The 25,665-nt window shown below is 44.2% G+C and overlaps 1 protein-coding gene across 8 annotated transcripts in view; it reads right to left on the reverse strand.

Moving 5' to 3' along the window:
- Positions 1–22,821, reverse strand: part of MCTP1 (multiple C2 and transmembrane domain containing 1) — a 1,073,276-nt gene extending 1,050,455 nt beyond the window's left edge. For 5 of the 8 annotated variants that reach the window (XM_061424408.1, XM_061424399.1, XM_061424398.1 and 2 more), the window contains exon 1: positions 20,400–22,766. In XM_061424408.1, the coding sequence (XP_061280392.1) occupies positions 20,400–21,137 (738 nt within the window). In that variant the 5' untranslated portion in view covers positions 21,138–22,766. Of the gene's footprint in view, positions 1–20,399 lie in introns of all 8 variants that reach the window. The other 3 variants (XM_061424403.1, XM_061424400.1, XM_061424405.1) reach the window with 3 other exon arrangements.
- Between the last annotated feature and the right edge of the window lie 2,844 nt (positions 22,822–25,665).

Consider the following 25,665-nt stretch of genomic DNA (forward strand, 5'->3'; position numbering starts at 1 on the left):
TGATGTTAGGCAGAGACCCAAAGTGACCTTATCTGAGACATTCTACTTAAGACATGGTGAAGGGAAATTTACAAGTACAAGAAGGCTGACCATTTTGAAAATACTATCAGTGAAGTGCAAGCAACCTCTGGCTTCCTAAACTGGTGAGGTTCCAAAAGTTCATTAGAAAGCAGTTTACCGCCTTTATTTGCCCAGGAAAGCAATGTCATAAATGGAGGCTGGTTGCCAAACAGGTCCTCCTACCACAGTAATAGAATATCCACCCCAAGTTCTAGGAGCAAGAAGTTATGATGGACGGAGAATGCTGTAGTTTCCCAGGCCCTTGTAACAGCAGTAATGGCAGGGGGTGGGGGAGTATGAGAGATACTGAGTATATATGGAGCGTCCATGATGCCAGGAACTGACACTGGTTCACTGGACCCTCTAAACAGCACCAGTGGGTAGGTATATTATTCCCCTAGTTTTACAGAAGAAAAATGTGGGGTTTGAAGAGCTGAGTATCTTCCACAGCTCAGTGGAAGTCCTGGTCCTCTCTCTGCCTTGGCAAAGTCAACCAGTGTGGTCTCTGGGCCAGGGGCAGGCAGCTCACCTAAACCATTCTTTTTTAGACCATTTTCTTCCTCTTCCTTTGTACTCAAACCACAGATCCCCTAAAAGCAAAGGTTCTTTTTTTTCCATTAGTGTGATAGCAGGGACAATAGGAGAAACTAAGGCAGCACTGGCTGAATACCACTAAAGCATATTTTTATAAATGAAACTGCTTCATAGAGAGGTGTGGATCAGGAACTGTTAACATTCTAGGTTCTGATAAATGGAGGAGAGGATATTATCTTAACTTCTTCAGTGTATTCATCACCCAAGTATCAGTATGTATCTATGTAATGCATGTGTTATAGGTCCTTTTCCAAAATTCCACAACTCAATGAATAAGACATCCTTTAGGTTAATTCGGGTGCTATCATTTATAGCACGGTTGACTTTAAAACTAGTCATCTTGTTACTATAGTTTTACATAGTACAATTCATTCAAGAAAACTGACATAAAAAAAAAAGAACCTACTTATTATACGCTTTCATTCTGTACTCTATGCTCCTTTTATCTTAAAAATACAGAAAAAAAAAAAGTCTCCCCCTGCAGAAATGGAGGGGACCCTGCGTACCAAACCAGGAACTGGATCCAGCCACTCACAGATTTTCTGGATGGCTGATCACCTATCTTCCCAACTACTGATTATTGACTGCATCCATGTGGACACGGGAACTTTTTGCCTGATCATACCAACCTGATTGCCTTTAAGGACCCACCACCCTCCCCCTCCCAGTCCACATTATTTAGGTTGGATGTCCTCAAGTCCTGGGCTCCAAGGATACACACACGAGCTTGCTAAGCCCCCTCACCTCCTGGCCACAGTAGGCAGAGTGAGGATCCAAATCATTCCCGTGAGACTCACCCCCAAGAACTGTGAAGAGGACGGATCCAAAAGCTGCTGGGGCCACCAGGTAGAGAGGACCTACCTGAGGGAGAAGCTGCCCAGGGTCAAGCACTTCTGAGGGAAGAGAAGAAAGAAGGACAGAAGGGCAGAGACAGAGCTCTGATGGCATTGCTTCTGAGGCTCTGGATCCAGGCTGCCCTGGGGTTCTCCCAGGTATGAGAGCAAAGACACTCTCCCTTGAAGCCACATCCAGGAGGAGGTGAGCTCCGTCACAAGGCAGGAGTCCCTGATGCCCGTGCTTCATCTGCCCCACTAGACACCTCCATTCCTACCCAGCTCTCCTCAAACTACAGTGAGGGGAACCACAGTGCCCGAGCCTGGCCCGCCCAGCTGGACCCACGGAGCCAGCAGCAGCCACGTCTCCTGGCTCCCGGTCCACCAGCCACCAGTTCTCCAAGTCTTCACATTCCACCCCCTGCCCCACCCGCCTTCCTTCCCAAAGGCCGCTTGCCCCAAGAGGACAGTCTTCCAGACAAGGAGCTCTGAGTCCAACCTGTGGGTGGCTGGTTGACTTTAAAGGGAGTAAAAAGAGAAAGAAAGAAAGTGAAGTCACTTAGTTGTATCCAACTCTTTGTGACCCCATGGACTGTAGCCCCCCAGGCTCCCCTGTCCATGGGATTTTTCCAGGCCAGAATACTAGAGTGGGTTGCTGTTTCATTCTCCAGGGGACCTTCCTGACCCAGGGATTGAACCCAGGGCTCTCACACTGCAGGCAGACTCTTTACCATCTGAGCCACCAGGGAAGCCCTTAAAGGGAGTAACTGTGCTTCAGTTTGTCAAGGTCTAGAGTGCAAGCAGATCCACATCCCTTGGAATCATCCAATTCACAGGTTCAGGAATCACCCTCCCACTTGAACAAAGCTCTTTCTTCAAAATGACTCTACATAGCACTCTCTACCTTTTTTTTTTTAGCACATTAGACAGCCATGGAATCACTAAGAGAAAAAAAGCAGAGAGAGCTGACAGGACAAGTCCACTGATGCTTCAGTTCAGTTCAGTTGCTCAGTCGTGTCTGACTCTTTGAGACCCCATGGACTGCAGCACGCCAGGCCTCCATGTCCATCACCAACTCCCAGAGTTTATTCAAACTTCTGTCCATCGAATCGGTGATGCCACTGACACTACTGCTGGTGCAAATCACAAAGACTGTTCCAACAGCTGCTGCTGCTGCTAAGTCGCTTCAGTCGTGTCCGACTCTGTGCGACCCCATAGGCAGCAGCCCACCAGGTTCCCCCGTCCCTGGGATTCTCCAGGCAAGAACACTGGAGTGGGTTGCCATTTCCTTCTCCAAAGCATGAAACTGAAAAGTGAAAGGGAATTTGCTCAGTCGCGTCTGACTCTTCTCGACCCCATGGACTGCAGCCCACCAGCCTCCTCCGTCCATGGGATTTTCCAGGCAAGAGTACTGGAGTGGGGTGCCATCGCCTTCTCTGCAACAGCTGCTACAAGGAGGTAATTAAGCCTCTGTATTTATCTCCTGAGTAAAGGAATTCCCATGGTTTTATTTCCTTAAACAATGATAATGCTAGCTGGTAGTGACATTTATCTTCTGTATACATTTACTCTCTCCCCAGCTAAGAGGGAAAGTCTCTGGAGGGTGGGGGCCTGTGTCCCCAGAATCTAGAACAGAGCCCTGTGATGTAGCAAATAATCAGCAACCACCGTCCACTGAAGAGGAGAATCAGAGGAAGCTTCTATTTCATATCACACTCTCTGGTAATAGAATCTTACTTCTCAGTGGTTCAGTCCCAAAGGAGAGTCTCCATGCAAGGGAGACTTCCAGAAAACAGCACCCAATATTAACCCCGGTCATGACCCAGTTAGGGCTCTAACTTCTCTGCTGCTGCTGCTGCTAAGTCGCTTCAGTCGTGTCTGACTCTTAGTGACCCCGTGGACTGCAGCCTACCAGGCTCCTCTGTCCATGGGATTTTCCAGGCAAGAGTACTGGAGTGGGGTGCCATTGCTTTCAACGCACTTCTCTGCTGCTACTGCTAAGTCGCTTCAGTCGTGTCTGACTCTGTGCCACCCCATAGATGGCAGCCCACCACGCTCTCCCGTCCCTGGGATTCTCCAGGCAAGAACACTGGAGTGGGTTGCCATTTCCTTCTCCATTGCGTGAAAGTGAAAAGTGAAAGTGAAGTCGCTCAGTCGTGTCCAACTCCTAGCAACCCCATGGACTGCAGCCTACCAGGCTCCTCCATCCAAGGGATTTTCTAGGCAAGAGTACTGGAGTGGCTTGCCATTGCCTTCTCCGAACGCACTTCTCTACCACATTACAAAACAACTCTGAGAGCCACGTGGTCTTACACACAGCAGCAAAGCAAAGACCCTCGTCAAGAACTTTCCCGAAGGTGGTTCTTCTCTTCATGGCCAAGCATCCGGGCTCTTAATACTGCTTCAGAACTTAAAGTCCACAATCGCTACATGGGCAAAAGCCCGTGTATAACCTGGCCCCTGCCAACCACTCCAGACCCATCCTCCCTTGCTTTCCCTCTTACTAACCAAATTCTAACTGCCCACACAATCTTCCTCTAAGCTCCTTCTGCTGTGGTTTCCTCCGCGCAGAACTATCCACCACCTCCCTTATTTCCTCTCCTCAGGAACCTGGCCAACTTCTGTTCGTTCTTTGCATTTCATACTACTCTGTGTCACTTCTTCAGGAAAGTCTTCCTGCCTCTCTCCTTCCTGCATGATTAGGTTGGGACCTCTTGCAATTCATTCTTGTAGTTCAGTGTATCTCTCTACTCCTCTGAATGTGTTAACTGCAATTGATAATTATGTATGTATTTTTTTAACTTAATGAAAGTTTCTCCTACTAGATCATAAGGTCTATAAGAATTGATCTTTCATCAAGGTTTTAAAAGATACTATATCTACCACAGTGTAACAATTTCATAAATATGTGAGGAAGGGAGAGAGAAAAAGAGGAGGGATGAGTTACCAAATTCACGGGTTACTGGATTGGAAGGAGACCTTTCAGCAACACTTGTATATTTGGGGCTGGTTCATTACCTAGAACATTCTAACCAAATCTTTCCCCTACTCCAAGACACCTGGAAAGAACTGCATGACAAGCAGATGGAGCAGCTTTTCAGGGTTGAGGAAAACCAGGGAACACAGCAATTAGAGATCTGGAGCCAGTCACTTAGGGACAAAATCCCAGCTCTGCCACTCACCAGCTGCGCGACCTCAAGCAACTCTCCACCCTTTCTGGGCCTCCATTGATCCATCTATAAAACATGAGACTAAGAATCTGTGTTCCTTCCTGTCAAGAAGATTATGAAGTAACGTCTGTGAAACAGTAACAGGCACAAGACTACGATTGTACTGCTGTTATTGTCATTAATCAAGAAACATTAAAAGTTTTATCAATTCCACTGGATGTACCATAAGGCAAGAACCATCTTGCTTTTCCTTATTTAAGGCATACATCCCACTAGGTAGATTCACAAAGGACTAGATGCTCTGAGAACAATTTGTTTTCCTGTCCAGAGATCCTAACACCTAGACTAACTGCAGGATGCACAGCTTTATTTTCACAGGAGTTTAACAACATGATTGAAGTCAAGAGACACATACAGAACACACAAGATCTGAAATATATTCATTTATGAGCTTTTGGAACTGAGCCCGCAAATAAACTAACCCACGCCTACTCCTTGTATCTTTTTAGATTCTTCTCTCTGACTAATAACTGGCACATCCCTCCAGCTGTCCCTCCAAAGCAATACTGAGACCTGGACTCACTGACTGGACTGTTGCTGAAGGAATGGCAGACTCAACCATGAACCACTGTTCTGGGCATGTCTTGTACCTGGCACTGGAGCTCTGATGTGGCCTGACCACTGGTAGAGCAGTGGGTACCCTGGAAACTACAACCCTGGCAGAAATCAGCTGCCTGTTCACCAGCTCTGCCATTTAATAAGTGTGCACAGAATCAGGACTGCAGGCAAATGACTTAAACATCCTCTAAGAATTTCCCATACATAAAACACAACTATACCACATGCCTACTTCACAAACGATGCAGCGATAAAGAATCTGCCTCCCAACACAGGAGACACAAGAGACTCAGTTTTGATTCGAGATGGGAAGATCCCCTGGAGAAGGAAATGGCAACCCACTCCAGTATTCTTGCCTGGAACAGAGAAGCCTGGCAGGCTACAGTCCATGGGGTCACAAAGAGCTGGACATGACTAAGCAGCTGAGAGCGAGCACACGCATAGCATATACCTTTATATAGTTTTATAAATAATATAAACAAGTGCATACGTAACAATATATTCTGTCAAAATTGCTGTGAGATTTAAAGTGAAATAATGCACATAGTCTGTAACGTTCAGTTGACATTATGTAAAGAATGTCCAGCAGATAGATCCACTTTGTCTCCTGCTACTACCATGCTGTTCATGAAATAATAGCAGTAATGATAGAAATGAAATGAAGCTGTAGAATATAGAAAATACATAATTATAAGGGTCTTGTAAATTATGTTCCTTGAGATAATGTCAATAACAGAAGTAACAATGATTTAGAGTGGGGACCCTGCTTAGGAAGAATTTTTTTAAGTAGGACCAACATTTAAAAGTTGCTAGAAATACCTTTCTCTAGCAATCAAAGAGGTCTTAGAGGGCTTCCCACCAGTAAGAAGGAAGTGATAGATCAGGATTATGCCTGACACTAACATAATCTGTCACACTAAATTTGTCTTCTTCATTTGTTATGAGAAATTAGAAAAATGGGTAGGAAATGGCAGAGGCAAAGAAGAGCTGTGATGTCAGTAGTGAGATGAGGAGAAAGATGAGGCTTTAACACTTCATTCCCAACTTCCACCTGGAGCTGTTTTCAGAAGTCTTCTCAGGCATGTGTGCGTGCTACATCACGTCAGTCATTTCCGTCTCTTTGCGACCCCATGGACTGTGGCCCACCAGGCTCCTCCGTCCATGGGCTTCTCCAGGCACAGATACTGGAGTGGGTTGCCATGCCCTCCTCCAGGGGATCTTCCAGACCCAAGGATCAAACCTGCCTCTCTTACATCTCCTGGATTCCCAGGTAGGTTCTTTACCACTGGCACCACACAAACAGCCTTCCTTTGCAGGGCTTAAGGGCCAGGTGACCTGAATCCAAATTATACTGATGTGTGATGGTGGACAAGTCACTTAATCTCTCGTGGTGCAGTTTATTCATCCAAAAAACGCAAATGGTAATAAACTTACTTTGCTAAGTATTGTAGTAAACAAATAAGTTAATACATAAAGAGCACTTAGAACAGTGCCCAAACATAACAAATGCTCTGTATGTTGTTATTAATACTAGTTATAAAGCGTCAAACAAACCCAAAGAAAAAGAGATCAGATCTGTGGTTACCAGGGAGTGCAGGGAGGAGGGGGATATGGATGAAGGCAGTCAAAAGGTACAAACTTCCAGTTTAAGATAAATAAGTACTAAGGATAGAATAGACAACATGGTAAATACAATTAACGCTGCAGCACAGTACATCTGAAAGTTGGGAAAACGTTAAACCCTAGGAGTTCTCTTCATAAGAAATTTTTAAAATTTCTTTTCTAAAATTAATTATTTTAATTGGAGGTTAATGACTTTACAATATTGTAGTGGTTTTTGCCATACACTGACATGAGTCAGCCACGGGTGTACATGTGTCCCCCATCCCAAAACCCCCCTCCCCCCTCCCTCCCCAGCCCATCCCTCAGGGTTGTCCCAGCCACCGGCTTTGAGTGCCCTGTTTCATGCCTGTTTCAGGCACTTGGACTGGTGATCTATTTCACATATGGTGATATTCATGTTTCAATGCTATTCTCTCAAATCATCCCACCCTCACCCTCTCCCACAGAGTCCAAAACTCTGTTCTCTATATCTGTGTCTCTTTTGCTGTCTCACATATAGGGTCATCGTTACCATCTTTCTAAATTCCACATATATGTGTTAATATACTGTACTGGTGTTTTTCTTTCTAATTTACTTCACTCTGTATAATGAGATGATGGATGTTCATTAAACTTACGATGATTACTTCATGACATACCTAAACCATTATGCTGTACAACTTAAACTTATACAGTGCTATATGTCAATTACACCTCAATTAAACTGGAAGAAAAATAAAACGATAAAACAAAATAAAATAATAAAATAGGGGTAAGAGGACCCAGGAACTGGTTGGCCTCAGGTCAAAGGTGAGATGGTACAATTTAGCCAAGAGAGCCCAGCTCAGGGTGGCCATAGGAGGACCACCATCAGCATGCTCAGCCTCACATAGCCCAACTTCAGAAGGCGGAATGTGCACTGTGATTTAACAAAAATTTAATTCAAAGGCGGGGGTAAAGGTCAAGCCCTGTCACAATAGATACAACCACGAAAAAGGTCAGAGGCTTATTCAAAACAAGTTCACACGAATCTAGCGCAAAGTTCTAGCATCAAATACAAACCCAATTTCTGTAGTTGCTTGCAACTCAAGTTAGACTTCGACTCCTAGAAAGAAAAAACAACTAGATTTTAAAATATGGACCAGGCACTTACAAAATACAGCACTCAAAATGCCATCCAGATATAACTAAGAGGATTATGTTATAAAAAGAGCCGTTGAGAATCATTAACAAAAAGCATTAACAAAAAATAAAATATCCTTTAACACAAACAAAAGCTCTGCTGTCCCAGATCCATTTGTTCCTAATTTAATTACTCTCCAACTCTCTTTTTCAGGTGATTTCAAAAAATGAGCTTTCTGTGATTATGAGAATACATCTTTACGACCCTAAAGGTTATCATTCTTCTCTAATTAAAAGATGAACTGTATCAATAAAGTAGCTCACCTTTTTTTTTTTTTTTTTAATCTGTGAGGATCACTTTATGAGAATAAAGCCAAGCTAAGCTTGAAAATACTAATGATAAATCTTAGGTATTTGTGAGATCTAGGTTTCAAAAGATGAAGGAAATAATTCAGTGACCTCTCTTCCATGGTGGCTGTAAATAAGATGGATATTTACAGAAGAAAGATTACTCTATTGAAGAAAAGGCATTCCTTATACAATTAAGTTCAACAGAAGATTACTCATCCCCTTTGTAGAACACCAGGCGTGTGTCTGACTCTTAAAACCCCAAGGACTGTAGCCTGCCAGGCTCCTCTGTCCATGGGATTTTCCAGGCAGGAATACTGAAGTGTGTTGCTATTCCCTTCTAGGGAATCTTCCCAACCCGGGGATCAAACCAGAGTCTCCTGTTTGGCAGGTGGATTATTTACCACTGAACCACCTGAGAAGCCCAGGAAACCACAAGTGTCTGCTCGATGTCTTTTTTTTTCCCTTTGGTTGAGCTGGTTATTGTACACCTACTCATACTAAATGAACTTAGACCATTTATAAAGACTATGTTATCACTGAACCTTAGTATCATCAGATTAACTTCAGTGGAAGAATTTCAGAGTTCCTCTGCTTATCTTTGACTCCAGGGGGAAATACAATGTATGTGAAAGAATAGACATGTGTACAAACCATACTAGGTGAAGGCATATGTATGTATGTGTGTGTGTGTATACAACATATGTCGAAGTAACACAAAATATCAAAAAACTATAGGAACCAATCATTTAAACTTCACTATGAAAAAAAATTATTATTAAAAAAAAATGCTCGACTTTATTTTCTCTGCTCAGTTCCCAGAAGGACAAGTGAAATAGCTGAAAGGCAAATTGCAGGAGGGCAGTGAATGAAGAGCCAAGACCCAAAAAATATACCACCTGGTTATTTCTGTAACAGAGACACACAGATGCAAGATATACAAAGACCCATGCATGGCGAAGTCCATACAGATCTTCCTCGTATTCTAGCATCTACCCAAGGAGAAAACTGCTGGAGCTGGAGGAAATGAAAATGTCAGGTAGAAAGGAATAGATTAAGAAAATTTTACAAACCCCAATCTCCTTGAAAAGAGGCAGAGGGAGTGGGGCATCTCGGAAACTGACAATGTGGTTCTCATCCCATCTTTGCCTATTCCCCTCATTCTCACTTAGCTGACTCCCTATGAGCAGGGCAGGAAGTCAAAAAAGCAGCAGCCTGAGGCGATCCAACCAGTCCATCCTAAAGCAAATCAGTCCTGAATATTCATGGGAAGGACTGATGCTGAAACTCCAAAACTTTGGCCACCTGATGTGAAGAGCTGACTTACTGGAAAAGACCCTGATGCTGGGAAAGATTGAAGACAGGAGGAGAAGGGGACGACAGAGGATGAGATGGTTGGATGGCATCACCGACTCAATGGACATCAGTTTGAGTAAGTTCCAGGAGTTGGTGATTGACAGGGAGGCCTGGCGTGCTGCAGCCCATGGGATCGCAAAGAGTCTGACACAACTGAGCGACTGACCTGAACTGAGCTGAGGCTAATGTAAATGCAGGCTACCTAGGGGCCAAAGGGAGCAGAGAGGTGCTGGGGTGATGGCCGAAGTGCTGAAGTCAGTGTTGGTTTGCTTGAAACCACTGAGTTGAAACAGCACATACGCGAGGCACTGCCCCTCACCTCGGAGAGGTTTTGAAAGTTGAGGGAGGCATAGAAAGGAGAGGGAGCCACAGTTCATGACTGCCCTCAGAGACAGCGGGGCACAGAGATCTAGAGTGTCCCCACCTCCAGGGAGCTTTGGCAACAGCTTTGTAACGACACAGAACTCGTCTCCAAAATCTATTTCAATTGCAAAAGAGATTTTGGAAAACACTCAGACTTCTAGTTTGGTGTGGGAAATATCATTCAAAAACAACTATAGAAATGTTGAAATTTTCTTTTATCAAAAGCTATTTTACATTTCAATAAAAGAACAGGAGTCAAATATGGCTTAAAGGTCCAGATAGAATATTGTTTCTATTCTGAGAGAAGATCAAGTTGCAATTTTCAGAAACTGACCATGTATTCACGCATGGGTCAATTTTGTGTCTGACAGGGAATGCACATCCCAACATTTGAGGCATGGCGCCTTAAGACAGAAAAATGCCAACAAAGCCCTTCAATTCCAAACCCTTGCATTATATATGTCCCCAAATATTTAATCACTTTTACATCCGGCACCATAAAAATCTGTGTAACAAAAATATGTAGGGGGTTTTTGTTTTATCTGTTTTTTTTTAAAACACAAACATATGTCTTGTCCTTTGTTTCATTAACACTCACTGCTTTCAGTACCTAATACTGCAGAGAAAATAACTATTTTACTCAAGAAGAATCCAAAATAACTATCAAGAATATGAGCTTTTACATTAAAAAGAATGAAATAATGCCATTTGCACCAACATGGATGGACCTAGAGTTTATAACAGTAAGTGAAATTAAGCCAGAAAGACAAATAACGTATCACTTATATGTGGAATCTAAAATATGACACAAATAAACTTATCTATGAAACAGAAAAAGACTCACAGACATAGAGAACAGGCTTGCAGTTGCCAAGGAAGAGTGGGGGATGGACTGAAAGTCTGATGTTAGCAGAAGCAATCTGGTATATATAGAATGGATAAACAGCAAGGTCCTACTGTATACCACAGGAAATAATATTCAGTATCTTGTGATAAATCATAATGGAAAATATGAAAAAGAACATACACATAACTGAATCAGTTTTACAGCAGAAATTAACAAAACACTATAAATCAGTTCAATTCAGTTGCTCAGTCATGTCCGACTCTGTGACCCCATGGACTACAGCATGCTAGGCCTCCCTGTCCATTTTTTTACACTACAATTGAAAAAAAACATTTTTTAAGACCGAGTTATTACAGTAAATAAGTGACAACTGGGCACCCAGGGGCTCAGCACCCTCAACCATTTGCATACATGCAAATTCAGAACCCAACCTTCCCTCTCCCTCCCAAAGGAAAATACCTTTTAGTAAAAGCATTTCGAACCAGAACCAGGAAAAATCAAAAACATAAGGAAGGGATGTGCTGTGATTTATTCCTTTCACTCTACCTTTTCCCGAAGGTCCAGATGCATCACTGATCTTAAAAATCTGTCCACGTCCTCCTCCCCAGGGTCAGTCACCCGCCAACTTCAGGCTTTAACGGACTGTTCTGGCCTCCGACTTCATCCTTCCAAGACTCAAGTCTCCCTGTTCAAATGCCTCTGGGGCCCTAGATACACTCTCTCCTCAACCCTCAGAGTTCCCACACCTTCATTTGCACCTTCATTTCCCAATACCCCCTCCTCCAAACATCCTAGGCTGCAGTCCCATTACTGACGTCCCGTTTCCTGAATTCACAGTGCACGTGTTCGCCTGGGAGCACCCTCAAATTACTGCCACCCAGCCCGCTCCTTACTTGCCTCCACACCCGCACCATCTCTTCTGCAGACGCTACCATTTCCCTGCTCTCTGGGCCCAGCCCCACCACCCGTGTCTTTAAGGACTGCATCCATCAGTTAACCCATCTTCTCCTTTAACGTCAACCTCTCCCTCTCTATCTCCATTGGAAGCAAAACCAACAGCCTGCCCACGATCCCCTCCCAGCACAGTCCTTGTGCTCTCAGCATCACTTTCTTTTACTCCTGGGAAGAGCCAAACTGCTTGACCTGCCTCCCTGTCCCCCTCCTCTTTCCACGCACCCCTCCACCTGTTGCATTCCATCTTCCATCCCACCACTCCTGATGCTGCTATTCTGTGAAACATTATCGATACCCACTGTATCCAGGTAACATTCTCCTGGCACTAGGAAGGGAGAGGCAAAGTCAAACATGAGCTCTCTGAGTCAGAAGTTCAAGCTGATAGCTAAATTCAGCCCAGAGATATATTTTATTTGATCTGTGTTGCAGTTAAAAAAAAAATGAACTATTTGCCAAAAATGCGAGATTCTGGAGACGACACACAAAAATCCGGATTATTTTGGCTTCTGTTAAAGAACCGAGAAACTCTGGCTGCACTGCTTCTTTCACTGAATGATAATCATCAGCCGGAGGGAGAAGTAGCTGCCCCTGGAATGGAGCCCTTGGCGCCTTCCTTCACTCACTGCCCGCCCCAGCAAACCTCCTGTGCTCATTTACTTTGATGGCCCCTGTGGGTAATGGAGTTTGAACACATGCTCTAGATCACTGCTGTCCGATAAAATAAAAATGTGTCACACACACACAACTGAAAATTTTCCAGCAGCCACACTTTTTAAATGAAAAGAAATGGGTAAAACTAACTTTAATAATATATTTTATTTAATCCAATATATCCACGTTACTATTTTCAACACGCAAGTGATAAAAGAAATTAGTAGTAAGATATTGTACCTCCTTTTCTTTGAGCTGAGGCTTCAAAAATCTGGTGTGCGCGTTAACTTTCCACACATCTCAACATGAACTAGCCACTTCTCCAGTGCTCAATAGCCAAGTGTCTCTGCCATATGGGATGGCGCAGCCCCAGATGCTTAGTCTCTGTGGTTGGTATTGTTTAGTTGCTAAGTTGTGTCTGACTCTTTTGCGGACCCATGGACTGTAGCCCACCAGGCTCCTCCGTCCATAGGATTTTCCCAGGCAAGAATACTGGACTCAGTTGCCATTTCCTTCTCCAGGGGATCTTCCCAAACCAGGGACTGAACCCACGTCTCCTGCGTTGCAGGCAGATTCTTTACCACTGAGCCACTGGGAAAGCCCCAGATGGTTAATGGTTAGTTACAAAAATCGCCTTGCAATCAGAAATAGAGAAAATGTTAAGGAGAAAGAGAAAACAAGCAGGGCTAAGGATAAGGGAGGACGATGTCAAGGAGCAGGCAGGGTGAGAATTAGAAAACAGAAGAGTAAGCAGGGACAGAGAGACAATGAATGAACAGCCCTGGTTCAGTCCTCCAAGGGAAGAAACACCCTTGATAGGCAGAAGCCGTTGACAGGCAATGCTGATGTTCTGAAGGAGGCTTTGGTGTTCTAAAAATATGCTGAACATTAGACAGGTGGTCACTATGAAAAGCAACTGGCAGACCGTCTGAACCCCAGTTCACACACTTGGCACCTCAAGAGGCAGCAGAATGAGTCAGGCTAATAAGGGGAGGATTCTTGATCAAGACGGGATTATACTGGATGCTTGGGGCTGGTGCACTGGGACAACCCAGAGGGAGGGTATGGGGAGGGAGGAGGGAGGAGGGTTCAGGATGGGGAACACAGGTATACCTGTGGCGGATTTATTTCAATATTTGGCAAAACTAATACAATATTGTAAAGTTTAAAAATAAAATAAAATTAAAAAATAAAAAATAAAATAAAGTAAATGGAGCTGAGGAGAAGTGCAATGAAGCAGGCAGCAAAGCGATCTTAAGCTAACATCCAAGGGGAGGTCAAGACTCAGAGATCATGAGGCAGGACAGGTCAACAGGCGTCAGTGATCCAGACGTGGGGGTGTAATTTTAGAGGCCAGACAAGGAGACTGGGGTGCAAAACAGATAGCTGGGGTCAGAGACCAGCAACAAGAAACACATCCCCGAGCCAGACACCTCAGAAGTAGATATCACTCCCCCATCCCCCACGTGAGCACACAACGGTGGTCATATGCTCCCTTGTGCCCTCAGATATGAATCAGAATTAAAGCACAGGCTGAGAAAAGCCAATCCAGCAGCTGAGAGAAGAGGGGAGTGTCAAATACGTTTGCCAGGCATAAAAGGACTTGGAAACAAGAAGGCAAGAAGAACATCTTTCTACAACACAAAAGTGATTTTGAAACTTCTCCAAGAGAACTTATCTCTGAACAGCTCCAGCCCATCCATTCATCCCTTCATTCATTCAGCAACGGTTTAAAACGGTAATAAATGGTAATGGTATAAATAACAGTATAAAACGGTAATCCATTTTACAATGTTGATTCCATAGGTCCACTGTCCTAAGGCTTGCCAAATTCTATTCCAGCAGTGCAAAATATGGTGCGATTGCTAATACAGAAGGGGCCTCTCTAAATAAAATCTGTAGGATTAGGAGGCTTGCCTTGATCCTAAAATGTCCAGAGTCCCATCTATCATGTGCCATAATTTTCCAGATTGGCTAGGGCCAAAAAGAATGGGAAATAAGGCTGATGTAAAACATCTCAAAAGAGATTTCATAGGAAAATTGTTCTCTCAAGAACATAATATGTGAGACTTTTAAATCTCATTATAATGAAAATGAAGTTTTCATGCTGCTTGCATTCAGACTAATATTGAATATGAATATTTGGAGACACTGGGGAAATTGTGGCCTGCTATTTTGCTGAAAAAAAAATTCTAAGAAACTGGTATACATTGGAGGGAGAAATATATTTGCATACAATCTTGAATTGTTAAGGTTTAGTAATTACTTTTCACACCTGACTTATAAAAAACAGTGTAAACTGGAAGGAAAAGTTGATAATGACAAAGACATCAAGATAGCGCATAAACCTCACCGTGCAGGCAAAAATATAATAGTTTCAATGGTAGCAATAAAATCCACAAATAAAGACAGTAAAGTTTATTTGACAAGTGAAAAAAAATGACTTGAGGAACTTTATAGGAAGATAAGCTTATCATAAATAGGTATGCTTTGCACTGGATTTTCATGGAAACAAGCAAGATTACCTAAAGCAAGTTAAAACAGTATCTATTTCATTCACAAAAAAACAACCCCCTCCCCCAAAAAAGCCAGTATTCAAACAATGGCCCTCAGATATCAAGAAAAGGTTTTATTTAGGATGTTTGGTTTATTGAGGCAGGGAAATATATAGTTTTTAGTAAGTTTTCCAGGAAAATTAATAAGTCAAAGCAAAAAATTTTACATTTCAAAAAATTAATTTCTGCTACTCTAAAATTGATGTCTGCTATAAAGCTGTAAATAACTATGATTTAACTTAAAAATCCATTATCCTAACTTCTGAATCTGCAGATTTTATCAACGCTTCCAATGTTATCTACACATACTCTTTACTCATCATCAGTCTAGAGTTGGCAAACATTTTGATAATCGATATAAGTGAAAAAAATCATACTACATGTTTCCTTGTGCCAAATATATATTATTAACCTTTAATTTTGTGAAATCATCCCCTATTTCCAAACGATGGAGCAACAGAAAACAAGAGGGAATATTTGTCCTATTTTCTTTACGAACCTGTTACTCCTACTTTATCCCTCAAAGTATTTATTCACTTTTTCATGATAGTGTGCACATATTTGCCAAAAGTTATATAAGATTTTTTCATTACTATTTAAAGAAGCTGTGATGTCACCAGTACTGCCTGGGTTAATTTTAGGCTACTTTTGCCCCCACTGCAGGGAAAATAATTTACATCAAAGGGCCAGCAAAGCCCCTGTTGATTTTTTTCAGCACCCATTTACTTGCAATGGTGGCAGCGGCCAAACTTTGATAAACCATTCAAAAATAATTATAGCACTCAACTGCTAGTCTTTATTGAGACAGGTTTCAAGCCCATCTCCATTAACATATACCTGATAACACCTGCATTTATACATACAAGATCCTTGTATATGTATGTGTGTGTGTTAGTCACTCAGACATTTCAGACTCTTGGCAACCCCCATGCACCAGCCTGTCCATGGGATTCTCTAAGCAAGAATACTGGAGTGGATAGGATTCCTTTCTCCCAGGGATCTTTCCAACCCAGGGATCAAACCCTGGTCTTCTGCATTGTAGGCAAATTCTTCACCTTCTGAGGCATCAGGGAAGCCCACAAGATCCATAGCTCTACACAAATTCACCGGATACACCTGATATTGAAGGTTATAGGAAACAATTCCGCTCCAGAGCAAAGCTATCCTTCCATCTAGCCCTTTCTCTGGAGTAACCTGATGATGCCAATATTTTTTAAGAATGCAATCACACATTGAACTGTACATCCTGCTCCCAAATGTCCTGAGATCTCACCCTCACTCTTTCACTTTGAAAAAGCTTTGGAAAAGTTTCTAACACTCCTTCTAGGAGCTTATTTTTTAGATTATTAGGGGGATTTTAGTAGTTTTAATTATTTACATTACTTTTTAAAATTTGTGCCTTCCCCAAGTCTGCTGCTGCTAAGTCACTTCAGTTGTGTCCGACTCTGTGTGACCCCATAGACGGCAGCCCACCAGGCTCCCCTGTCCCTGGGATTCTCCAGGCAAGAACACTGGAGAGGGTTGCCATTTCCTTCTAAGTCATGCTATTTTAAGTAAGATTAAAGACACCTGAAAAATAGATAGCAAAAATTACACAAACCACATTTTTTAAACTTTTTGATACAGACTTTCTTTAAAAGATCAAATAATTAATAAAGCCAGATTTACTTCATGTCTAGACTAATCTTAGAAAGTACCTTCCACTTTTTATTGGAGCTTTCCTATGTAATTTAGAAACTTTATCACAAGGAACGGATATTCTTCCTACTGTGTTTTGAAACATTCCTATCCTGAAACATTTCATACCCTGAATATTTTACTCACTTTTTTCAAAATAATTTTTACTCCTCTATGAAAGCAATTTTAACAAAATGAATTTGAAAAAAATAAAGGATTAGCATTCATAAACACTGCAAACTTTTGTTAAAACACTTAAAAAATGCAACATATTCATGCCTCACTCTTTAACGGACTTTCTGATTCCAGCAAAGTATAATTTTAGTAACTCAAGACAGAATACATAAAATTGGCACATTTTTGATATGCACACAAATTGAGAAAGCATCTTTCCCAACTGTGCTGCAGAAAATGAAATGCATCTGGTATGACAATATGGCCCAGCACGTGAACTAGAATCAGTGGGAAAAGAGGGGTTTCTTTTTTCTTTTTTTTCAAAGCAGAACCTTTTAAATAATGCACATGCCCCAACAGCAAGGCATTATTAAGTCTGCTAAACTGTTTCAAAGGTATATTTGACTGAAAAAAAACACACACACAATAGCAAGTAGGCTGGCAGGGGCAAGGGAGGTAGACTGGTTTGTTCAGTTGTAATAATTATACAGCAGAGACTTCCAAATCTCTTTCCCAAGCAGTCCAAAACGATTTTTTTTGCTTTTGCACCGTATCTCCACCCAGTCTCAGTGTATGCGCACATATGTTGTTGGGGCCTCGTGCTGGGCTAAGGGGTGGAGAGGTGGGGAGAGTGTTGCAGAACATGGCTAATGCCAGGAGCAAGCAGAGGACAAGAGAAAATTTGAGTAACCTGCTTTCTTTTGCAATGAATTTCCTTTTTTTGAGAGAAAGGGCTTTTTCTCTAGGCAATCTGAAGATGGATTTAAGGCTTTTAGCATCTTGTCTTTTATGTGTTCCCATCTGTGCTTATGAACTGTGAATAAAACTGAAATCTACATGTGCGACAAGCTCCCTCCCCATGCCCAAGTGTCTTCAGTGAGGAGGTGCAGGGAGAAAAAGGAAAGATCCCTGAGTCGGGCTGGAGGCCCCGGAGGGTGCTGCAGAGTTACACCTACTCCTGGACACCTTAAGGAGTCCTCGTCCAGCCCCAGGTTCCAGCTCCATTACTTCCTTCTCTCTAGACGGGTGAGCCAGGTTCCTAGAGTTGGGCAAAGAGGCATTTAGGAGACTGAGGAATCCTCTCTGTGCATTAGTGAAAGAATGCTGCTAAAAACTGGATGTGGGACTCGTAACAGAAAACTGTCCACTTCTCAGGGCACAAGGTTTCATAAGCAGCAGATGCAGCGAATCAACAATTAAGCCTCAGGGCCTATTTTCCTATCTACACTCCATCTATCACCTACTCTTTGAAAGATGGTTTAGCCTTTGTATTCCTCCTATGACTTCACTGACATTCTGGTTCTTTATAATGAAAAGCTTCTTTAGAACTATAAATGGTATGATCAATAATGTCATTTGTAAATGTGATATAAAAGATACGCAACGATGCATTACCGAGAACAAAGAACAAATTAATTCAGCTAATCAATCACAGAACAGATTCTAGGAAACTGGAATGTATTAATAGGCTAACTTACAAGTATTAATCAATAGGACTGAAGTTATCTCAGAGACATACAAAGTTCTAAAAGTGGTCAAGCGTAGCTGTCATGATGGAAAAACATTTTAGAGAATGACAAAACTTCTTTCTGTCATATGTTAACAATGTGACCTTGGAAAGATTCTTTAATTTCTTTGAGCATTGATTTCCTAACATATAAAATAGCAAGAACTTCTATCATGTAGGGCAGTTGTGAGGATTATATCATGCAAGTGCCCAGAATATTATGAAGACACAGGTAATAATGTTTGCTTCATATTCTCTCAAATAGGTTTTTTGGTCTTTTGTATAGAATGTTCATATTTAAATAGCAGTATTTTTCAAATAAAGGTTGATAGCATCTGAAAACGTTTTGATAAAAATGAATATAGAGATTAATTCTTTCTATTGTTATGAAAATATCTTGCAATTCACTGAACTGCAAAATTATTTAGTAAGTTAACACTTGCAGAAATATGGTGTCTTTTAAAATGTTTTGATCATAAAAGTTAATAAAAACAAATGTAAACAAGTATACCAGCTCTAAAATTCTTATACATTATGATTATGTACATACTCAAAAATAAATAATTTTAAAATATATAGTATTCATCAACACTGAATTTAAAGCATCTTTGTAAAACCACCTCATTTTGGAGCCAGAATTAGGAGTTCTATTCGATTCTCTTTCAAGACAAAAAGGAAAGGTAGGTTCATTCAGGCTTTTTGTCAATACAATCTGTGCCTCCTCCTCTGAGAGTAACTGGAACCTTGTTCTAAACCATCAGGTATTTTCTAGAGCGTCAGTAACATCAGATTATTGAAGCAGTTGTGTTTATGAAACAAAGCGTACTAGCATTCTGGTTTACTTCCTGATTACACTAATACACTAGCCAATAAACTGTAAAAACTTCAACTGAAAGTCCATCTATTCCCATATCTTACCCTTCAACGCATGGCCTTATGTTTTTTGTGATGCAACTTCTCATCTAATTAAAGTTTTACTGTATATATCCCTAACCTAACTCATCAGAGTCAAGATAATGAGAATCAATATAAGATGTATTGGAATAAAAAAGTTCTTTAGGTCCCTGGCAGAATGCAACTTTCAAAATACTTGCTAGCATGACCACGATTTGATAAACATTTACAAAAGTACACCGCCTCTAGGAAACCCTACAAAACCGAGGGAGTAAAAGCCGCAGCTCAGTGGAACGTTTTACAGATTTTTACTTGACTATTGCCTGACCCAAGAGTCAACATGGTGTACAAAGCAGCGTAAATTGAACGCAACTACTTTAGATGACTATAAAACAGAAAAAGCCATAGGAACATCCGTGTGACTAACTCGGAAGAGACACGCTGTCCACTTGTTAGACAGCGATCCACTCGCAGCAGGAAGTTTTGAGAAGGGAGGGCGGGAAGATGAAGACTTTTGCGCTTAAAGAGTTTCCCCAAGACATGACCTCACGTTTGCCTCTTCGCATTTCTAATTTTCCCTGCAAGTGTGTTGGGAGTGCTTGCTTTTCCTTGGACAAGATGAGACTTAGCTAGACAGTCCTTTTAGGGGCTCTCCAAAAAAGTACGCATTTTATGTCTAACCTTATTCCTCTCCTATTGTGATGTGCTTAGTCGCTCAGTCGTGTCCAACTCTTTGCGACCCCATGGACTGTGGCCCGCCAGGCTCCTCTGTCCATGCTATTTCCCAGGCAACAATGCTGGAGTGGGTTGCCATTTCCTTCCCCAGGGTCCTCTCCTATTGGGCTACCTTTAATACGTCCACTTTCATAGGCAGCTGAGAAAGCGGCCCAAACAAGCTTCTAGCAGTAGATGTTCTTTCTGTCCAAAGTCAAGTCAGAGGGCAAGTCAGAACTTTTCCCTCGCACTGTTTGATCCGCAGCACCCCTACCCGGCCCCTCCCGGGGTCCCGATTGCCCACCGCTGGAGGCGTGGCCCCGCGCGCCCCGGCTCGGGCCGCGCCCACCTGTCACTCACCCCGCTGCTGCCGCGCTCCGGGCCCTTCTCCGGGGTCCGCGACTCCGCCGGGCTCGGGGCTGGCTCAGCGCGAGGCGGCAGCGGCGGCGGCGGCTCCAGCAGCTGCTCCAAGCAGGCGGTGCCCGGGAGCGAGGAACTCTTCTGATGGCACAAGTGCGCCGCGGTGCCCCGACGCCGCGCGCCCTCATCCCGGGCGCGGTCCCCCCTCGGGGGCGGCTGGGGCGAGGAGGACAGCGAGGATGAGGCGGAGGACGAAGAGGGAGCCGAGTCTGGGGAGCGTCCGCCGGGAGGCGTTGCGCTGGCTGCGGCTGCAGCGGTGGCGGCCCCCGGCCCCTTTCCCACGGGAAGCAGATGCCCGCGGATCCGGCGGCGCAGCGTGGACCCCGGCTCGGCCCGGCCGGTGCCGCCGGGCTCCAGAGGCTCCGGCGACGAGCAGCACAGATTGGGCTGCGAGGAGGAGAAGACGCGGTCCAGCACTTGCTTCCGTTTCTTGAAGCCGCTCCACCGGCTGCCCGCGCCACCCAAGCCAGCCGGGGCATCCCGCCGGCCCCCGGGGGGCGGCGGGGAGGGCGACGGGGTGTCCGCAGTGCGGCGCTCAGGGCCCCCCGCGCGCGCGCCCCCGCCGCCCTTGCTCTTGCCCACCCCCAGCTGCAGGTTCTTCCAGAGCCGGGCCTGAAACGAGGACGCCGCCGCCGCCGCCGGCTCGGGCGAGCCCGCCGCGGCCGCCCGGGGCTCCATCCTCCACCCCGCGCTCCTCCTCTCCCCTCCTCCTCCTCCTTCTTCTCCGCCCTCTCGGGCTGCGCCTCCTCCCGGAGCCCCGCGGCGGCGGCGGCGGACGCAGCAGCACCAGCCGGGAGTGACCGGCGGCTTCGGGCCAGCGCGGGGGCAAGCCGCCCTCGCCGCCGAGGTTCTCCCGCCGCGGGACTCCGGCGGCGCCGCCGCCGCCGCCTCCTCGCGCACCGACGGGGATGGGCTGTGGCTGCGGCCAGATCGCGGCCGCTGCAAAGTTTGTGGTTCCGAGCGCCGGGGCTCCAGGCCACTGGAGTCCCCCCTCCGCCCGCCCCCAGGCCGCGCCCTGGCCCCCTCTGCTCGCTGGCTCCGGACTTGGGGAGCAAAGCGCGCTCGGCCGTGCGCTCCCAGCCGCCGCGCCAGGGGACCCCGCAGCCGACGCCCTCAGGGCAGCACCTGTCAGCGGCGGGGGCGGCTGCCTCGGAACGGGGCGCGCGGGCGACTCATGCGACAGGGAGTCCTCGGCACGCCCGGGACCGTCCTCCAGCTCCCGGGTGGGAGGGCGAGCGAGGCGAGAGCCGGCTGGAGTTGGTTAGGGACCCGAGCCAGCTTGCTCCCCGGGAGCCGGCCACGGTTAGCTACCCACGCAGCTAGCTCGGCAGCGAGACGCGCCCTCCGACCATCTCGGTCCGTTCGATGAAGAGAGCCAGGATGGAAATCATGCGCCTTCCCTGGTTCCTGCGGAGCAGCCAGTGTCCACACCGAGAGGTGAACCCGCCCGAGTCCTGAGGCTGAACGCCGCTGCCTCCGCCCCGCTGCGCGCCCTGGGTCCAGGACCAGAGTTTGATTTCTTCTGCCTTGACTTCATCCCCATCCTCCCCTCCCCGCTCTTTGCTTGTGCCCTTAGTTTCTCCTGCAGTCAGGGTCTAGAGGTTTCCGGGAGTCTGACAATAAAGCAAGTCCTGAAGTTGCAGGGAGTTTACCCGTGTCCCAAGACGTGGAGGATGCGCACTGCTTCTCATCCCATTCCAAACGCAGAGTATCTTGTTCTTTTCATCCAAGTGCGTTTTCCTTTCGTTACTTACAAAGCAAATGAGAAAGGCTCCTGCAGCCTTGGTTTCTCCCCAAATCTACTGCTCCAAGGGTCTTCTGAATCTCCTGAGAGAGTAGTAGGATCCCTTCCGCACGGCAAAATGTAGGAAACTCACAAGAGCCCTGGCACCATAATGCCTAATTCCAATCTCCGCTAGCTAGCAGTATGCCCTGGATGTATCACTCAATGCTTTAAGGTTTTTCTTTTTCTATTTGCTTACCTTTATAACAAATATTTATTGAGCACCTACTATATGTCAAGCAATATGATAGGCTCTGAGGATGCAGCTGTGAACAAGGCCAACAGGGCTCCACCCTCATGCAGCCTATCTTCCAGTGGGAGAATCAAACAATTTCTAATAGTGAAAAGTCCCATGGAGAAAATAAAACAGGGTACTATAACAAAGTGGCTGTGGAGGTGGGCTTGCCAGATCAATTGCAGGACACCCAATGAAATTTGAATTTCAAATAAATGATGTACAAATAATGTTTGAGTATGCATATGTCCCAAACATTGCATGTGACTTACTAAAAGACTATTTGTTGTTTATCTGAAATTCCCTGTTTTGTATTTTTATTTTCTATATCTGACAACCCCATACAGAAGGTGTTTTTGTTGTTGTTGTTTTGAGGTTATGTGTACATCTGAGAAGCTAAATTTTGAGTTGAGGTTTAATGAGGACAAAGAGCAGTCATTGAAAGATCTGATTACAGAGCATTCCAGGCAGAAGGAACAGCAGGTGCAAAGGCCCCAAGGCAGGAAGCAGCTTGGCTTGGCATGGCATGTTCAAGGACAGATGGAACTGCTGCAAATAATGTGGAATAAGGTGGGTAAGAGATGAAAGGAATAAGTGAGCAGAGGGCTGCTGGGGTGGCTCCTACAGCCATAGTAAGAGAATGAGTCTCCTGTAAGTGAAATGGGAAGCCACTTGAGGGTTTTAAGCATGAGTGATGAGATAGTACTAATGCCTGCCCTGCAGGGCTGTTCTAAGGATAAAGTGAAAAAGGACTTCACTCAATGCCTGAGGCTTTTCCACACGAGAGAGTTACACCGAAAATACCATAACCATAAAAAATTACCTCAATGTAGAGCTACTGTGATAGCTCAGAAGAGAAACTATTTTATCCAGAAGTCTTCCCTGCAACATAGGAAAAAATATTCTAATACTAGTTTTTCTAGGAAGTTGTTAATGAAAGCACAGAGAAAATAAGTAAAGAAATAAAGGATTCTCCATGTCTGTGTCTCTATTCCTGCTCTGCAAATAGATTCATCTCTACCATTTTTCATAAGCTATACAGATGAATCTATTTGCAGGGCAGGAATAGAGACACATATATGCATTAAGAACCGATATTTGTATTTTTCCTTCTGACTTCACTCTGTATGACAGACTCTAGGTCCATCCATATCATGACAAATGATCCAACTTCTTTCCTTTTACGGCTAATATTCCATTGTGCAACAGGGATGTAGATGTAGAGAACGAATGTATGGACACAAGCAGAGAAGGGGAGCGTGGGACGAACTGGGAGAGTGGCACTGACACATATACACTGCCACGTGTACGGTAGATGGCTAGAGGGAGGCTGCTGTACAGCACAGGGAGCTCAGCTCAGTGCTCTGTGATGACCTACGGGGTGGAATGGGGAGGGGGAGGCTCTAGAGGCCGGGGATATATGTATACATATGGCTGATTCGCTTTGATGTACAGCAGAAACTAACATGACATTGTAAAGTAATTACACTCCAATAATAAAATAAAGAATTACCATAGAAAATTTAGAAGAAGTGATAATCACTTCCTACCAAAGCTCTATAAATAAGTCAAGCTTGTCATATTTACTGACATGGGGCCACAGACCCATAGTGATAACTACATGATTCAATCTTATATTCATGTAGTCTTTTAATGATGTGTTTGACTTTTGTAGCTTTATGTTTTCATTTTTCTCTTCTACCTAGTTTTTGCCTTGAACTCATTAACTCTGAGACTTCAGGTTCTGAAATCTACAATCCCAAATAACACTCATCCATCAAGGAGAGTTCATTTCTAGAACTTGAAAGAAGACAAGTAACTTTTCCTATATATCTAAAGTGGATTAGAAATTGAGAGGCTGCCCTACAAACTGTGCATTACATAACATTGCACTGGATATGGCCTTTGCCATCAAAGGCCTTATTATATTTAAGATACTTATTTAAAAAAAAAAAAGCTCTACAACACAGGGGTTCAGTGAATCCCTTGATCACTGAGGGAATACAGAGGAGTGAAGAATCACTTGTGGCTTGACTGAAGGAAGATTTGTTGGAGTCATGATCTGAGCTAAGATCCACAGCAGATGACAGAGTACACTAAGAAGACAGATTGCCACCAGCAAAAAGAAAGCAAAACTAATGGCACATAGCAAGGCTTCAGTAAATGTTAGCTTTTCTTGCGTTACAGTTTATGAACCATCTAGATATTTATAGAGCATCTACTGCGTGAATGAATATGAAATTAATATATGCATCATACATCGATATATAAGAGGTTGGGAAGGTGATGGATAAGGTAATATTTGAGTAGAAGCTCAAAGGAAGTGAGGGAGGAAATCTAAGGGCAAATTTTTCCAGGAAGAGGGAGGATTAAGTGCAAAGAGACTGAGGCAGGGACATGCTCTGCTTGAGGAACAGCAAGAAAGACAAAATAGCTGGAACAGAGAGCGAGAGAGAAGTGGAAGGAGAAACTAAGGCAGAGATGGCTAAAACCCACACGGCAGAGGACTCTGGTCAACAGTGAGGACTTTGGGTTTGGGAGGAAGGGAAGTCACCGGGAGCTTGGGTAGAGTTATCTGTGCTCCAACTTGCATTTTAAAAGACTCACTCTGGCCCCTATGTTAACAATAAAGTGCAGAAGGGAGGGGGTAGAACAGACTTTAGACAGGTCCTATTACTATAAATACATATGGGACAGTGGCGTCTTTGACAGAGGTGGCAGGTGAGAAGTGGGGCAGGTGGGGAAATTCTAGTTACAGGATGTTTTGAAGACAGAACTGAGACGACTAACCATAGTTTGAATGTGGGATACTCATGCATAATGCTAAGTGTTGTGTCCCTTACCCTATGCAATCATCACAGCAACCCCATATTATAGACGAAGGAACTAAGTATGAGGCATATTAAGTGATCTTACAAGGTCACACATTGAGTAATTAGCAGATCCCTGGTCTACAAGGTTTCAAAGCCACAGAACTTGTTTAATTTTATGTGCATGCATAAATAAATAGAATGAAATAATTGAAGGAGGCCTCAGGAGACACACGGATCCATGTCCTTACCTTGGGTGAGCAGCAACCACAGCTTCCACTTGATGAGATCAAGGACATAAATGCAAGCCTCCAAACAACATGTCTGGGACTAATTGAGTTAAAGGGCAACTAAATGGCACTTACGGAGCCCTCTCGT

This window comes from Bos javanicus, chromosome 7, assembly GCF_032452875.1.
Source record: "Bos javanicus breed banteng chromosome 7, ARS-OSU_banteng_1.0, whole genome shotgun sequence".
NCBI lineage: Eukaryota > Metazoa > Chordata > Mammalia > Artiodactyla > Bovidae > Bos > Bos javanicus.